The sequence below is a fragment of the Stigmatopora argus genome, chromosome 12 (assembly GCF_051989625.1).
Source record: "Stigmatopora argus isolate UIUO_Sarg chromosome 12, RoL_Sarg_1.0, whole genome shotgun sequence".
In the NCBI taxonomy this organism is placed as follows: domain Eukaryota; kingdom Metazoa; phylum Chordata; class Actinopteri; order Syngnathiformes; family Syngnathidae; genus Stigmatopora; species Stigmatopora argus.
In genome coordinates, this window is record NC_135398.1 from 1,569,256 (window position 1) to 1,587,278 (window position 18,023).

The 18,023-nt window shown below is 40.3% G+C and overlaps 1 protein-coding gene across 1 annotated transcript in view; it reads right to left on the reverse strand.

Moving 5' to 3' along the window:
- LOC144085438 (ephrin type-A receptor 3-like) overlaps positions 1–18,023 on the reverse strand; it is a 90,761-nt gene that overhangs the window by 71,008 nt on the left and 1,730 nt on the right. The window contains exon 2 of the mRNA XM_077614711.1: positions 3,159–3,223. Within this exon, the coding sequence (XP_077470837.1) occupies positions 3,159–3,223 (65 nt within the window). The remainder of the gene's footprint in view (positions 1–3,158; positions 3,224–18,023) is intronic.

Genomic DNA, 18,023 nt, shown 5'->3' on the forward strand with positions numbered 1-18,023 from the left:
TGGCAGCCAATCAAAGAGGCGAAAGGTATCATATTTGAATTTGACAGAAATGTGAGGGAAAACATGAAAATTGTCAAATAGAGGATGTTAATTGGGTAAAAAAATGGATGTTACACACACACATATATATATATATATATATATATATATATATATATATATATATATATATATATATATATATATATATATATATATATATGTTATTGAAAAATGAAAGGCATTAGTTGTCCATTTTGGCGCATGACAAAATGGACAACCTTCCCAGTCAAACTGGATTGGACGTCTATCACCGTCAATGGCAGCGAAATGTGAAAATACGATACCGGCCTTCCCAGTTGAAATGATTTTGCGCTCTATAACTGTCAATTAAGGCTAAAAGCAACAACATTTTATTTATATTTACACTTGAAAATGATTTTTTGGGAGGGAATAAAGAGAAAATTCGTCGTTAGCAAACCACCGCCGTCTAAAAAATGTCACTTGACCCCCGCGGGTCAAACTAAATCCCGCCTCCACGCAGGGGAAGGGGAGAGACCCATTTCTGTCACCCAACGGGGGACGTGGAGGACACGAAACAGATACGTGGTAACCGTGAGGCCCTTCAGCTCTCTCTAATTGGCCATCGCTAAACTAAGCCAGAGCTTTTCCCCAACTTTGAGAGCCAATTACGTGTGGGTAGGCGAAAAACGCGGGTTGATTGCGGCAGCGGGCGGGCGGGCGGGGAGGGATAATATGTTAAGCCGGCCCGACGCTTGACCTTTGACCCCGCCCTGACGTCTACGTCTGCTTCACTTCAAAGCAATCAAGGGGGGCCCCGTGCCAAAGGGCGCCGTTGCTATTGCTAATCGCGGGCGACGTTTACGTGAGGGCGGGGGGACGCGTCCAATCCGTTTGGAGCGAGACGACCGGCGGAGTTTGCTATAAGAGCGATTTTTAAGGTTTTCATTTTTCAATAAAATAGTCAAGATGTGCAAAGATATGTTTTTAAAAAGTTTTCTCGTGCATCGCAACATAGCCAAAAGTCGTTAGTTGTCATTTAATGAGGAAAAGTGACTCAAAGTCAGAAATTTGATGATAACGACACGTTATTTCCGACTGTAATAGTATATTTACGTATCATAAACATGGCGGTCACACCCGCAAATGAAGAACAAAACCCCAACGTTTGTTCGTTCGGCCCTCCCAGGCAAAATGGCTTGGACGTCTGGTGCTGTCAATGGCACTGAAAAATGAGCATCCACAACCAATTGGACATCTGTCATTGTCAATTAAAATGGAGCGTATAGATGTATATTGCATTTCCTGATTTTCCCCCTTTTAAATCAAAAATTGTCATTTTTTAATCCATTTTTTCTGTGTTTTTAGTTTGAAAATCATTTTGTAAAATCTAAAAATATATTTAAAAAAAGCTAAAATAAACATTGTTTTACATCTATTAAAAATGGAATATTCAGGGATTTTAATCCATTTATAAAAAAAGAAAAATCTAAATATGATATCTAAAATGGGGAAAATGTGGAGGGGGTGCCCCCTCAAATAGATTGCACCCAGGGCAATCGCCCACCTTGCCCATAGCAAAAACTGGGCCTGCCAAACCGGGCGGCTTTTCAATGGGTTTTCTATTCATTTATTTTCAGACAAGCCTAAATCAAAGTAAGATCTTACTTCTCCATCATGATGAGAAAACATCCGCAAACATAAACAAGTGGGCCGCATAATCAATGCGTTTTTGGGGTTTTTTTTTAGCGCACGAACGCGACCCCGCTGTGCGGCTCTGCGAAAAACAAACCCTCTAAGCCGCCGCGCCGTCTTCTCGCCGGCGAGCGTGAAACGCGTTGTGGCATCCCGCACTGGGAGCTGAATAGCGAGTCGGAAGTTGGAATCCGCCGGAATCTAATCAGCGCCATTCAACGCGACGTGGCCGCTCGCTAGAATTACGATATTGAATCGGCGGCGACGACGGCGACGACGGCGACGACGGCGTTTTAACCGCCGGTTGATACGAGGCGACGGCGCCTTCACCTGCGAAAGGCGGCTTATGTAACGCTTTGGTGAAAAGCGTTCGCACGTTTGGTGGCGCTCGATCGGGGACAAAAGTGGAGGAAAGAATGGAACATTCCGAAAAAGGAAGCATTTTGAAAGGGAAAGTTCAAGGCTTGTTTCTCATGCTTTAAAACATTAAAACTTGCCTTTGATTTGGCAGACTTTCAAAAAGTTTTTATTTCACTATTAGATTTTTTTTGTTTCAGTTTTTTTTGTTCTGAAGTCGTGGCTGGGGAGGGGGCGTGGCCTATACTTTAGATCCGGGGTGTGCAAACTGAGTAGCAAATTTGGAAACATAATTTAATATCATCAAATTTGGAAGCAGAATTTAATATCGGCAAATTTGGATACAGAATTTAATATCAGCAAATTTGGAAACATAATTTAATATCGCCTGCACAAAAAGCTTCAATTCAGTCGACGCCCTCTGAAACAGTCCAATCAGATTGGACGTCTATCGCCGCCAATGGCAGCCAATAAATTCATACTCAATTTTTTTTAATTACCAAAAAATCTTTTTTTTAAATACATGTTTTCACAAATGGACTGATGACTTTTAATCTTCATCAATAGATCAAATCATCATCCTCGTTATTTTTTCACTCAAATTTTACATTTTACGTATAATCATAAAATGACATCATTAGCCAACATTGACAGAAAAAGACGTCCAACCCATTTGCAGTGGAAGGCCGGCATCAAATTGAATTGAATGCTTTTTATTGTCATTACACCACTAAAACGACAACAAACAAACAGACCAATTCATAATAACAATAAATAATCAATAAATTGGGCGTCTACTAACAATGACCTCAACTTTTCATCTCCTTTTTAAGAGCCACACGATTGGACGTTTATGTCCATGTCATCTTACATAAGAATATAAAAAAAAAACTGGGAAAAAAACGCAAACCTTAATAAACGAAAGCTCTTTCCAGCACAGCGGAAATAATTTGTAAAATCCCCCCCGAAGACCCCCGCTTTGGCGTTCGCTGCACTGCGGCTCGGGCTAAGTCCCGCCCCCTCCTCGTCCTTCCCCTCCCAATAAAACGCGGCGTGCATCACTTATACATGCGGCGCGGGTTTGTTTACGTGCCAGGCGTACTCACCCCCTCGTTGGGATAAGCCTCCCAGCCCAGGTCCGCCAAGGCCGACATGGAGTCCAGCAACGTGACTGGAAGAAAAAACACAAAACAAAACAAACATTCTATCAGTGTGTTTGTGGAAAAAACGTGGGGGTGCAAATGGGAGGGGGGCTGTTTTGGCCCCACTCGAATGCAGCCACTAAATCTTTCACGGGATAGTTTTCCAGCATCTGGAAGGATTTTGTTGTGTTGGGAAAGTCAAAGTGGAAGTTTTTTTTTGGACAAATTCCCACTTTAACCCTTTAGAGCAAGGGGGTGTCAGACTCGGGTTGGTTCGCGGGCCGCGTTAACGTCAACTCGATTTCATGTGGGCCGGACCATTTTAAATAAAATATTTAGATTTTTTTAAATTGGATTAAAAGAACTGGATCAAAAGCCCTAAATATTCAGTTTTTTATAGATCTAAAACAATGTTTATTTTAGCTTTTTTTAAATATATTTTTAGATTTTACAAAATGATTTTTGAACTAAAAACACAGAAAAAAATGGATTAAAAAATGACAATTATTGATTTAAAAGGGGGGAAATCAGGAAATTTAATATACATCTATATACTCTTCATTTTAATTTGATTCTAAAACAGAAAGTCGGCACTCATGATTGACTTTCCCGGGCCACACAAAATGATGCGGCGGGCCAGATTTGGCCCCCGGGCCGCCACTTTGACACATGTGCTTTAGAGGACCTCCTTTAAATACCGTATTTGTTGTACTATAAGTTGCGTCGACTGAATAATGCGCCGTGGAGGAGAAAAAAGTAGAGATAAGTCGCACTGGAGTATAACTTACATTATAGGGAGTGTTTTTTTAGTCGTTTCATTCATTTTCCGAACTGATTAAGGGTGCTGGAGCTGACCCCAGCCAACAATGGGCACCCTGGTGGCCAATCACAAGGAGACAGACAACCAGTCACTCAAAGCTGGAGGCAATTTAGAGTGTTCAACCAGCTAGCATGTATGTTTTTTGGGATGTGGGAGGAAACCGGAGTACCCAGAGAAAACCCACGCAAGCCGGGGAGAACATGCAAACTCCACAACGCGAGTACCCACATGGGATTGAACCCTCAACTCTAGAAGAGTGAGGCTGACGTGATAACTACTCAGCCACTAACATGTATTTGTATTTTTAGAAAAACATATTTTCAAAACAACTCCTATTTAAATTGAAAATATAACAACAAAATAACCTTATAAATGATAACAGCTCAAAAAATGAGCAAAAATACTAACTTAACCGGGAGGATGAAAACAGGGGGAGACGCACCCCCACCCATGTAAGGCAAACATAACCAAGACAGAAAAGCCTTCCAATCCGACGCACACGAACACGGGGTTGAACTACACAGACGGGGGATGGTTAACGAGGCAATTGTGAATACCTTGAGTGTGTCGCATACGAAGAGGAGATCCAGAAAAGACAGAGTAGGTGAAAATAGGAAAAAAAACACCCAGACACAAAACCCCAACAAAATATGACAAAATTAAAAATAGCTACATACTCTAAAGTCAACTGGAATAGGCTCCAGGACCCCCCGCGACCCTAGTGAGGATAAAGGGGTTGAATGAATTTAACTACAAATAATACAAAGTGGGCTAAAAATGAGCAAAAATACCAACTTAACCGGGAGGACGAAAACAGGGGAGACGCACCCCCACCCACGTAAGGCAAAATAAGCAAGACAGAAAAGCCTTCCAAGCAGAGGCATACGAACACGGGGTTGAACTTCACAGATGGGGGATGGTTAACGAGGCAATTGTGAATACCTTGGGTGTGTCACATACGAAAAGGAGAACCAGAAAAGACAAGGGAAAAACACCCAGACACAAAACCCCAACAAAATATGACAAAATTAAAAATAGCTACCCACTCTAAAGTCAGCTGGGATAGGCTCCAGTACCCCCCAGGACCCTAGTGAGGATAAAGGGGTTCAGAAAATGAATGAATGAATGAATGAATGAATGAATTTAACTATAAATAATACAAAGTGGGCAAAAAAATAGCTAAAATACAAATTTAAGGACGAAAACAGGGGAGTCGCAGAAGACAAACATAAGCAAGACAGAAAAGCCTTCCAAGCAGACGCACACGGGGTTAAACTTCACAGACGGGGGATGGTTAACGAGATAATTGTGAATACCTTTGGTGTGTCACATACGAAAAGGAGAACCAGAAAAGACAAGAAAAAACACCCAGACACAAAACCCCAACAAAACATGACAAAATTAAAAATAATTAAATGGAGAGCAACAGGTTATAGTATAGCCATCTGCTAGTGTAACATTTACAGTTTACTGAATAACTATAGCAAATATATATATATATATATATATATATATATATATATATATATATATGTATATATATATATGTATATGTATATATATATATGTATATATATATATATATATATATATATATATTTGCTATAGTTATTCAGTAAACTGTAAATGTTACATATATAACAGTATATATAGTGTATATATATATATATATATATATATATATATATATATATATATATATATATATATATGGGTGGTCAGAGAGAGAAAAAAAACTGTATTATGTCAAAAAAGTCGCAAACTACGAAAAAAAGTGTGATTTATAATCTGGAAAATAGAGTTCAGGGTGACAACAAACCCCCCTCCCCCACACCAAAAAAATATGGGAGGTGAAATCAATGGACAAGCTGCACAGAGATGGGAAAAAAAATAAAAAAACATTCAACCTACTACACAGGTGTCAAAGTGGCGGCCCGGGGGCCAAATCTGGCCCGCCACATCATTTTGTGCGGCCCGGGAAAGTCAATCATGAGTGCCGACTTTCTGTTTTACGATCAAATTCAAATGAGGAGTATAGCTGTAGAGGGAATATTTCCTGTGTTTGCTCATTTTACATCAATAATTGCAGACGATTTGTACAAATTTGAATGTCCAAAAATGATCTATCACAATTACAATCTATCACAATAGCACAATTGAAAAAGCTGGCCCGCAACAAAAAATGAGTTTGACACCCCTGACCTAATAGATAATCTTGAAGTTAAAGTTCCTGAGGTGGGACTTTATTCGGAAATCATTTTGAAAATAACGCGGCCTCGCTTATATATTTTATTGTCTTTTCTCAAGTATCGTTCGGGATGCGGAAAAGTGGAAAGTTCTCGCCACTGGACTGACCACGATGAACGATGAGGGCCAGTCGGCATCTTGACCGGGGGGGTGGGGGGGCTTAATGAAAAGCTGCTTGGTCGCCCGACCTCCAATCAGGTGCTCGTCAAGGCCGTCATCAATATTTCATCAGCGTCCATATGCCGGGACGCCTGCTTCTCTCTTTCTTCTCAAGCGTCAAACTTCTCTGTTATGCAGATTGCAGTATGGCGAAAGGAACTTTTGATACTTTGCAGGGGCAGATTTTTTTTTCGGGATGGGTCGCTTCAGACGGAAATGGCATGAATTACGGCACGTGTCAAAGTGGCGGCCCGGGGGCCAAATCTGGCCCGCCGCATCATTTTGTGTGGCCCGGGAAAGTCAATCATAGTGGCGACTTTCTGTTTTAGGATCAAATTCAAATGAAGAGTATAGATGTATATTACATTTCCTGATTTTCCTCCTTTTAAATCAATAATTGTCATTTTTAATCCATTTTTTCTGTGTTTTTAGTTCAAAAATCATTTTGTAAAATCTAAGAATATATTTAAAAAAGCTAAAATAAATATATTATATTCAGGGCTTTTAATCCAGTTCTTTTAATCTATTTATTTTTAAAAAAATCTAAATATTATAGTCTGAATTTTTAAATCATGTGTGTTTTCCGTAGTACCAATTATTTCCACAAGGGGACGCTGGAGATTTTATTGATAACGACCCTATTTATTTGGGCATTTTTTTAATTTTAATTTTTTTTAAATGTGGGAAAAACTGTAGAAAAAATTATTTTCAATAAAAAAGTGTTTATATTTTTTTTATATCATCAGATTCAGAACTCACCAATTGGCGTAAAAATGCGGCAAAACATCTCAATAATTTGCCACATCAAACCGCAAATCACGCTTGTCCGCCATTTTGTTTAAACCCGAGTCTGGTGAAAAACGGAATACTTTCGGGCTGCGTCGTATTGATCGCAAAAAGTGCTTCAAAGCCGACGCGTGACATCGCCGATGCTTATCAAACCGGAAATCGTGAGTAAGAGAGCGGTCGCCCGACGGAATATGAGCCACTCTTACACACACACCCGCATAAACACACACACACGCACGCAAGCCATTAAAAGTCCCGAGAGGAAAGGGGAAAAATGGTGAAAAGGGAGAGAATGGTTCCGAGGCAAATATAGACACGGACGCCGACTGGAGGGAGGCGACGCTTCAATTCATTAGTCGCGCGTCCAATCATGAATTCCGCCGTTTGCCATTCGACGATGTTTGTTCAAGCTAACAATGCTACTTTTGTGAAGGTGCTGGGAGTGTGTACAGATGATAATCCATTTGAGGAAGGAGGGTTGGCAGCAAATGGAAGAACTTAAAAATACGTGAGGTTATCGCTTTTAGGCGTCCAATCAGTTTAAAGCGGGCAATTGACTGGGAATGAATATCTTCAATTAAATTGAATTGAATGCTTCTACACATGATGAACTCATTTCATTTTTCATTTTCATTTTCTAAACCGCTTTATCGTCAGTAGGGTCGCGGGGGGTGCTGGAGCCTATTCCAGCTGACTTTGGGCCAGAGGCGGGGGACACCCTGAATGGGTGGCCAGCCAATCGCAAGGCACAAGGAGACAAACAACCAATTGGTTAAAGCTAGGTACAATTTAGCAATCATAGCTAGTTCCAATTTAGCATATACAAACAGCTAGCTTAGCATGCATGTTTTTGGGTTGTGGGAGGAAACCGGAGTACCCGGAGAAAAACGTGACGTCAAACGTGTCGCCGGGACGTTTAACGCCGCTTTCGTGCGACGTGGCATTTCTGGATGTCGGCTCGAGTGCGCTTTCCTGCCGTCTGACAGCGGAGACCGGCCAAGGTCAGGGTTGTTGTCACGGCAACGCGGGTGCCGACCAGCGCCAAGGCTTGAGCTCTGAACTTTCGGACGAAAGCAGCCTCGCTGCTGTCTTTTCATCAGTCGTCTCTCCACTCAAGCGCAACCCACCGGAGGCCCCGTACTCTTCTTTTCTTCTCGTTAGTGATCGGTCGCCGCGCGCTCGTGACGCTTTAATGGGGTCTGCATTGCGTGCGCGTTGGAGGCTTGTCGCATTCCCCGATTGTTTAACTCACATGTGTCAAAGTGGCGGCCCGCGGGCCAAATCTGGTCTATGATTGGTTGTTTGTCTCATCGTGCCCTGCGATTGGCTGGCCACCAATTCAGGGTTTCCCCCGCCTCTGGCCCGAACTCAGCTAGGATAGGCTCCAGCACCCCCACGAGGATAAAGCGGTTCAAAAAATGAGATGAGATGAGAATTCAAAAATCACTGTAGCCAATCAACTGAAAGAATGAGACATTTTTCACTGAGGTAGAATTGAAAATGGCAGCTGAGTAAACATACGCGCACACGTAAACACACGACTTAACAATTTAAAAAATATGTTATGCACACTCACAATACCTCAGAATTCCCATTTTAAGAAATATTTTTCACATTAAAAATTTAAAATAGTTAAAATAATAGAACATTCCGTTTTGCTAATCCTCTTTTAGATTATTGGAACATGCTTTCACTGATTTTTATTTTCAAAGAGCCGCTATTGGCAACACACCATTTACTGACAGCACAAATGTAATGAAAACTAAAAATATATATATATATATAATAAATGGTAGCGAATATGACAAGCACGCTGCCCTAGTTGAGGGTAGAAGATGCGTGTGCAGTTTTTTTTTCTGCTGGTTGAACGCTTGCGTGTTGAACTGTGACACGCAGTCATGCCAAGACACTTGTTTCTTCTTTAATAAGCCGTGCCGACAACTCATCAAGGGTAAAGAGGCGCACCAGTGTGTGTCTTTACTCGCACAAATACGCACGCACACCCGCAAAAGACCTTGAGGTTCCTCAAACATCTGCTGTACAAACATTAAACACGACACGCGACGACACACTCCCGGCATTCATTACGCCAGATGATAGACGACCAATCTCGAGGCTCCTTTCTTCCTCGGGCCGTGCGTTTTAACGAGGGTTGGTTAACAGACGTCCGAGGCATTTAAAATGGGAAGGTCGGCGGCTAAATGAAGCGGACGTCTCTCGCGGCCATTGAGTTAAGAGTGAATTTTTTTGGGCTATTGTTTATATTTATTCATTGTTTTGATTGAGGCGGCCCGGTGGTAAAATGGTTGGCGTGTTGGCCTCGCAGTTCTGGGGTCTTGGGTTCAAATCCGGGTTGTTTCCACCTGTTTTGTTTGGAGTTTGGATGTTTCCCTGGGCTTGCGTGGGTTTTCTCTGGGTACTCCAGTTTCCTCCCACATCCCCAAAAACATGCATGCTAGGCTATTTATATGCTAAATTGTTCCTAGCTTTGACTGATTGGTTGTTTGTCTCCTCGTGCTCTGCGATTGGCTGACCACTGATTCAGCTGGGATAGGCTCCAGCACCCCCTGCGATCCAAGTTGGGATAAAGCGGTTCAGAAAAATGAATGAATGTTTTGATAGAAAAATGTAACGACTTATATTTTGAAAAAAAAAGACTTTTAGACGACATATTTTGAAAAAAAAAGATTTTTAAACGACAAATTTTGAAAAAAAAGATTTTTAAACGACATATTTTGAATAAAAAGATTTTTTAAAAAAAGATTTCTAAACAACATATTTTGAAAAAAAAGATTTTTACATTTTGAAAAAAAAGATTTAAAAAAATGAAAACCAAAAAAATATTTAAAAAATTACAATACACAGTAATAGCAGAGTATTTCTTAGCACATAATAAATACGATCGGAATATTTTGGACTAATTTCTTTCTTTTTTTAAATGTTATTTCATGAAATGAGGTTATCCATTTGAAGAAAATTTTTAGGGGCATTTTACATGACGTAAGGCAAAGTCTTCATGCTTTGCTCTTTGTGTGTTTGTGGTTGACCTTTTGAAGTGTGAGACATTTCTCCTGATGAGAGCCGATTCTTGATAGCCTGTGGACTTGCACTTCTGTCACACAGTGCTTGGCCACGGGAGGGGAAATTAGAGCAGTGAGCCTTAGCCCTTGACACCGAGAGAGAGGAAATCACATGGCGGGCAGGTTGTTACTGGCGTTCCCTGGGCCATGTCGGCCCAACGTTCAAAGGACTTCCGCCTCCAATCCGGCGGACTCGCTTGTTTTTAATTCCGTCGCAAACGTGTCCGCCGACTGAAACGACTCCTCCTTTAACTCGGGGCTGTCAAACTCAGTTGAGTTGGCGGTTCGCAATTACGCCAACTCCATGTGTTTATTTTTAGTCCAAAAGGTTCACTTAGATGGCGCCATCGAGTGGGAGGGGCAAATCGTGAACTATCGAAAGCGTCGTTTTGAATGAACGGATGTGATGGCGGATAGGAAATTAAGGAAAGTGTAGTTCATAACACAACTGGTTTTGTCCCAAAAAATCGAAAGCATTAAATTCGGTATGAATGACATGTCAACCTCAGAAAGTAATGCTAGAAATTGTGTATTATTTGTCATCAGAGTATTTCTTAAAGAGGTACAACCTGGCTAGCTTCAATACAAAAAAATATGACTTTTTAATTTAGCGGTTGGTCCACCTGTTTTGGAGTCATCATGTTCTCCCTGGGCTTGCGTGGGTTTTCTCTGGGTACTCCAGTTTCCTATCACATCCCCAAAACATGCATGCTAGGCTATTTATACGCTAAATCAGGGGTGTCAGACTCGGGTTGGTTCGCGGGCCGCGTTAACGTCAACTCGATTTCACGTGGGCCGGACCATTTTAGATATAATATTTAGATTTTTTAATTTTTATAAATGGATTAAAAGAACTGGATTAAAATCCCTGAATATTCAGTTTTTTATAGCTCTAAAACAATGTTTATTTTAGCTTTTTTATATATATATTTTTAGATTTTACAAAATGATTTTTGAACTAAAAACACAGAAAAAATGGATTGAAAAAATGACAATTATTGATTTAAAAGGGGGAAAATCAGGAAATTTAATATACATCTATACTCTTCATTTTAATTTGATCCTAAGACAGAAAGTCGACACTCATGATTGACTTTCCCGGGCCACACAAAATGATGCAGCGGGCCAGATTTGGCCCCCGGGCCGCCACTTTGACACATGTGGTCTAGTGGTCTAAGGTGGGGTCCACGGGCCAAAAACATGAATGCTAAGCTATTTATATGCTAAATTGTTCCTAGTTTTGACTGATTGGTTGTTTGTCTCCTCGTGCTGTGCGATTGGCTGGCCACCGATTCAGCTGGGATAGGCTCCAGCACCCCCTGCGACCCAAGTTAGGATAAAGCAGTTCAGAAAAATGAATGAATGTTTCAAATCCACGACTCCAGAAAGATATATCGAGCTCTTCTACCATTCCACGACAAAACTATTGAGCTAATGACCTAATCAAGCAAAAAAAATCCATGTATAGTGCTTGGTTATGATTAAAAATCCAGATGCTAAGCTCCTCCCACTTGCCTCTCATTGTATCCAGCCACTCGCTGTTTCCGATCCTCCCGAGGTTACAATTACAAACGCGGTAAGAGAATTTCCTTTCCCACACGTCGCCACCGAGAAGATGAAACAATACCGTAAGATCGATGACGAGCGTGCCGCTTATTTCTGAATAATATAAATTTGCAGTTCATTTCTCAACCCCCAACAAACCCTCATTGTTTGCAATCCGTCAGCTTCCTCAACACGTGCCTATGTATGTCTTATTTTTTTTCCTTTGGCATTTTTTATGGCTAGTAATGCACCCCCCACCCCTAGAAAAAGACACGTACACACCGTGCTATATGTTCCTAGCCTTCACGGCAGAATCATTCCCTGTCACAGAGTTGTATTTATAGCCTCATCTATCAGCCGCCTGCAGGAGTATCTGACATTATTTTCTGGACCAAGACCACCAAAGTGCCCCCCAGCCATACATTAGGGTGAAATGAGTGTCCGTGGGCGTGAATGCGCAATGCAAGGGCAACGACTTTACTGTGCTTATGTATTTCGCGTCGACAACTGAACATTATTCCGGGTGCCGAGGGCTCGGACGCTACGAAAAAAGAACTGAAAGGACGATGTGTACGTACTGGTTGGTATGGTATGGCGAGGGGTGCTATGGTATGGGAATACGGTGTTCCCTCGCTTTTTCACGGTTCAACTTTCGCGTACACGGTGTGCACGGATTTTCGCTATTCATAGGTCATTACGGTAATAAGAAGTACTAGTCTGTAAAATGTTCACCAACAAAAATGCACAGTTCCGTTTGAAAATGTAATGCACATGTGTCAAAGTGGCGGCCCGGGGGCCAAATCTGGCCCGCCGCATCATTTTGTGTGGCCCGGGAAAGTAAATGATGAGTGCCGACTTTCTGTTTTAGGATCAAATTAAAATGAAGAGTATAGATGTATATTACATTTCCTGATTTTCTCCCTTTTAAATCAATCATTGTCATTTTTTAATCCATTTTTTCTGTGTTTTTAGTTCAAAAATCATTTTGTAAAATCTAAAAATATATTTAAAAAAGCTAAAATAAACATTGTTTTAGATCTCTAAAAAAACTGAATATTCAGGGCTTTTAATCCAGTTATTTTAATCCATTTATTAAAACAAAATCTAAATATTATACCTAAAATGTCCGGCCCACATGAAATCAAGCTGACGTTAAAGCGGCCTGTGAACCAACTTGACACCCTTGATGTAATGTATAGTACGTCAAAAAATATTTGATGAAACATGTCAATATTAGCCTGCAAAACATTTACCGGTTGGCCTACAAAAATATTAAATTAGGGTGATGTACAGTACATCATTACATTAGATTTGATAGGCGTGTACAGTGGCACCTTGACATACCAGTGCCCCGACATACGAGCAATTTGAGATACGAGTCAAATTTTGAGCAAATATTTATCTAGAGATGCGAGACAAAAATTTTGGTATACGAGCAGATAGCGGACGCGAGAGGCTGCTCATAAGAACATCATGGCCACCGTCTTTCCCGTCGCAACTCCCTCGTGTAATATCTCTACGACCACTGGGCGGCGCTTTGCATTTTTTTTCAGTTTTTTTCCCTTTAGTTAGTGCGAATGGCGGAGCTTGTTCGCTAATACGAGAGGAGTATACTACTTCTCGTTGGCAAGTGGTCGTGCGTTATCCTATTGTGAGGACATTTGTGTGCATCATTTTCGGAATATTTTGAAGGGAAGACAAAAGCAAACAACCCTGGATAGGTTGCATCTTAAAGTCAGGGTGGAGGCGGGGCCAATAGAGCCAACCCGGGATAAGAAAGGTATCAAAATTGAAAATAAAATTAGAATTAAGTTTAGTGTAAGGTTAGATGAAATTTATTTTTCAGTGTGTCTGCATCGTAATCCAAGTCCATTTAAATTTGTTTATGTTATGTTACGAGCGCGTTGCCATGCAAAAAGTCCCCCCCCCCTGTCAAAATGGAAATAAAAATGGAAGTACAGTTTCTTCCAGTTCATTTAATGTAAACACAACTTTAATCTCATCATTTTACGACTTTCTACTCATACCACTTCAATCTTCGAACAGTACGCCGATATTTGTTTTGAAATTCAACGCCAAAATGTCGGGGCGTGGCCTATCAGGTCACCTGACGCGTGTCATCAATGGCGAGGCTGCTTGACAAAACAAAATCGGCCACATAAGAGAAGAAGATTGGCAAAAAAACAGAAAAAAAAAACAGGTGGGCCTCTTTTTTTCTTTTTTTTTACCGCTCTCTGATGACAACAGCGATCTATAGCCACTTCAGTTCAAGGTCACGCTCGCTACACGGGAGCGCCGCACAAAAGGCGCATTCACGGTGAAGTATGGCTCTGCCGATAACTACAAGCAAGCCTTATAGATTCAAGCAATTAAAGCCGAGGCGACCTTTGACCCTACATAATAGCGCAGTCAGGATCTTATGTGAATCATTAGGACGGCAACGGAGGGCATGTTTTACATGTGCTGGTCTCACGTTAACTCTTTCCGGGCCATTGGTGGTCATTGTTTTTAATGCCAAAAAATCCTCGCCATCATTTAACTTGGTTTTGCCACAACATTAGAAATAATGCAAAAAAAAAAGAACTATTTTAGTTCGGATTTGTGGGACAATGACTTTTTATACTTCAAGGTTTGTTTCAATAGTGTCAAAATAATCTATTTATTTATATATTTTTGCATGAGATCACAGGTGTCAAAGTGGCGGCCCGGGGGCCAAGTCTGGCCCGCCGCATCATTTTGTGCGGCCCGGGAAAGTAAATGATGAGTGGCGACTTTCTGTTTTAGGATCAAATTCAAATGAAGAGGATAGATGTATATTACATTTCCTGATTTCCCCCCTTTTAAATCAATAATTGTCATTTTTTAATCCATTTTTTCTGTTTTTAGTTCAAAAATCATTTTGTAAAATCTAAAAATATATTTTAAAAAAAGCTCAAATAAACATTGTTTTAGATCTATAAAAAACTGAATATTCAGGGCTTTTAATCCAGTTCTTTTAATCCATTTATATGAAAAAAAATCGAAATATTATATCTAAAATGGTCTGGCCCACGTGAAATCAAGTTGACGTTAAAGAGGCTCACGAGCCAACCCAAGTCTGACACCCCTGCATTAGATCATTTGGTTACCTTAACTCATTAACTGCCATAGCAAAACATTTTATATTATATTATATTATATTAGAACTTTATTTCATCCCGTATTCGGGAAATTTCTTGTTTATTTTTAAATATATATATATTTATAAACCCATTTTTTCCATCATAAATTCCAATCAGCGACATTTCTATTAAAGACAAAAACTGCCTTAATTTATTATTATTATTTTTTGTCATCACTATTTTTTCCTCCATGAATCGCTATTCAACTGCTACATTCAAATTAGCATCACATGAAAGGAAATCCCGGTCGGGCGTTTTCTAGCAATGGGTGGCTTGCGTAAACCAAAACAAACACAAAACCCCCCGAGAAGCTAAAATGCGAAACAAAACAAAAAGCATCTCAATTTGAAAGACAGTAAAAGATGAAGGCCACCTTAACATTTCATCACTTTCTTTCCCCTGAGGCTTCACACAATAGTGAGTATGACTGTGTGGGCTCCCTCTGCTGGTGCACAATCATATTTCTCTCAAGCTGCTGACACTTTAAATAGCAAGTTCTGAAAAAAAGTCATTTCCACTATGGATCATGTTCCCCTTGCCTGCAGTTCCACGCGATTTCAAGCCATCTCATCAATTCCCCCCGTAGCGTACTTGTTCCGCTCTCTCGCCCGGCCCGGCCTCGGCGGCGACTTTTCTTGTAAATGCCAACAATTTCCGCTTCGGAACGCCTAGTAAACAAAGCTCGTTGACACCGTAAAATGATTTCGGCTAACAATATCGGAGCGCCGTCCGAGGGCTTGTGTTCTTTAATTGGTCCTAGACGGGGAACTGTAACTTTTTATGATAGCTTCAACTCTGCGGGTGACCAATGCGTGCAGTCACACACACAAACACACACACACACACACATGGAAGTATGACAAATTATGGAAAAGTAGAACGCTAGATGGTAAGTTTTAAAGCCAGAACACGAAATTGAGTGTTGTTAATGTTGATTGACGTCCAATTATTTGAGTCTTTTCTGGTTTCTGCTGAGTTTATCAATTGTAGGCGTCCAATCCAATGCAAGTGGGAGGGCTGGCAGCGAATTAACGTTTGTTTAGGATGATAAGCGAGTCAGAAAATGGAATAGAGCGAATTTAGAATTTAGAAACAATTTTGTTTATGCACAACCACCAGTAGATGGTAGCGATATAGCGTTTTAGTAATGAGCTTTGTCGTAGTATATGAGTACTAGAAATGAAACGATTAATCGACTTATCAAAAGTTAAAGAATTTTCAAATGATTTGACAACTATTTTGGTAGTTGATTCATCCTCTAGAAAGCAAGGGTGTCAAATTCGGGTTGGTTCGCGGGCCGCTTTAACGTCAACTTGATTTTCCGTAGGCTGGACCATTTTAGATATAATATTTAGATTTTTTTTTATAAATGGATTAAAAGAACTGGATTAAAAGACCTGAATATTCAGTTTTTTTATAGATCTAAAACAATGTTTTTTTTAAATATATTTTTGGATTTTACAAAATGATTTTTGAACTAAAAACACAGAAAAATGGATTAAAAATGACAATGATTGATTTAAAAGGGGGAAAATCAGGAAATTTAACATACATCTATACTCTTCATTTTAATTTGATCCTAAAACAGAAAGTTGGCACTCATCATTTACTTTCCTGGGCCACACAAAATGATGCGGCGGGCCAGTTTTGGCCCCCGGGCCGCCACTTTGACACATGTAATCTAGAGAATAGTTAGAGACTCTTATTTGTTATTTGTGTGTGGTCATTTTTATTTTAAAAAGCAAAAACGGGGAAAAATTATCTATATCATAATATTTTTAAAATGTTTTTTTTTATTATTATTTTGATTTTTTAGGTAGAGTGAAATAAAAATCAGGAGAATAAATAAAAGTAAAGCAACTATTTTCAGATTTTGGCACTCAATGAAAGCAGATGATTCTTAATGACATTCTAAATCTGCTTTTACTTAGCAATTTTTACATATTATTTAACTTTTCTCAGCGCTTAATCTTCGGTCCCATGCCACAATTAGGACTGAAATAGCCAGTACGCTGTAAGAAGTTTGTGAAAAGAAACCATGTTTTCCTGCTAATTCCTTACAACGTGAATAAGGTCAAATTAGTATGTTCCATTAAACTGCCTGGTCAGGCCTATGTACCTAATAATATGACCACGACGCACAAACGTGGTGCTTAACTCGTGTTCGTTAAGCACCGACTAATTATAATCCACAGCGGAAGGATTAAAATGCCACAGGATTGGACGCCAAACGGCGTCAGTTGCGAAAGAGCCGTCCCGATGGCAGGTGGGCGTCGGTCAAATCGGCGCCAACCCTCGTTTATGGAGATCAAGGAGAATTTCAATTCATCATCCTTCGTTGTACATTAACCTCCATGAATATTTCATCACTTGCATTGTCTCCTCTTGTTTAAAGGCTCCTCCCCCCCACCCCGACAGCCCCGCCTCTCCTCATCTCATCTCGACTTCTCCCGTGGATCCTCCCGAGCCGGGAAAGAACTCCTCAGGGCTGTGACATACATTCAGCGAGCGTACCTATGCGTCACGCATTCGTATTCAAATGGGAAGTCTCGTCCTGAGGTGTGGCTTGCTTGCGTAAAAAAATCTCAGGCATGACTTTATTAGCGGGATGTTATCAAACTGCTCCTAGACAGCCAAATAGTTCAAAAAATATAAGAGTAACTCCACTTAAAAATGTGTCAAGTTCATCAAAAAAACAAACAAAGCATATATATATATATTTATTTAGCAGTTCATGGGGTAACGCCCACTTTTTTAAGCGATTCTGGTTATGATGTCACAACCAGAATTGACGATCGCAGCTAGCTTTCATGCGCTATTCCTACTACTGCCACTAGTACGACTACACTTTTGACCAAGGGTATCAGACTCGGGTTGGTTCACGGGCCGCTTTAACGTCAACTTGATTTCATGTGGGCTGGACCATTTTAGATATAATATTTAGATTATTTTTTTAATAAATTGATTAAAAGAACTGGATTAAAAGCCCTGAATATTCCATTTTTATAGATCTAAAACCATGTTTATT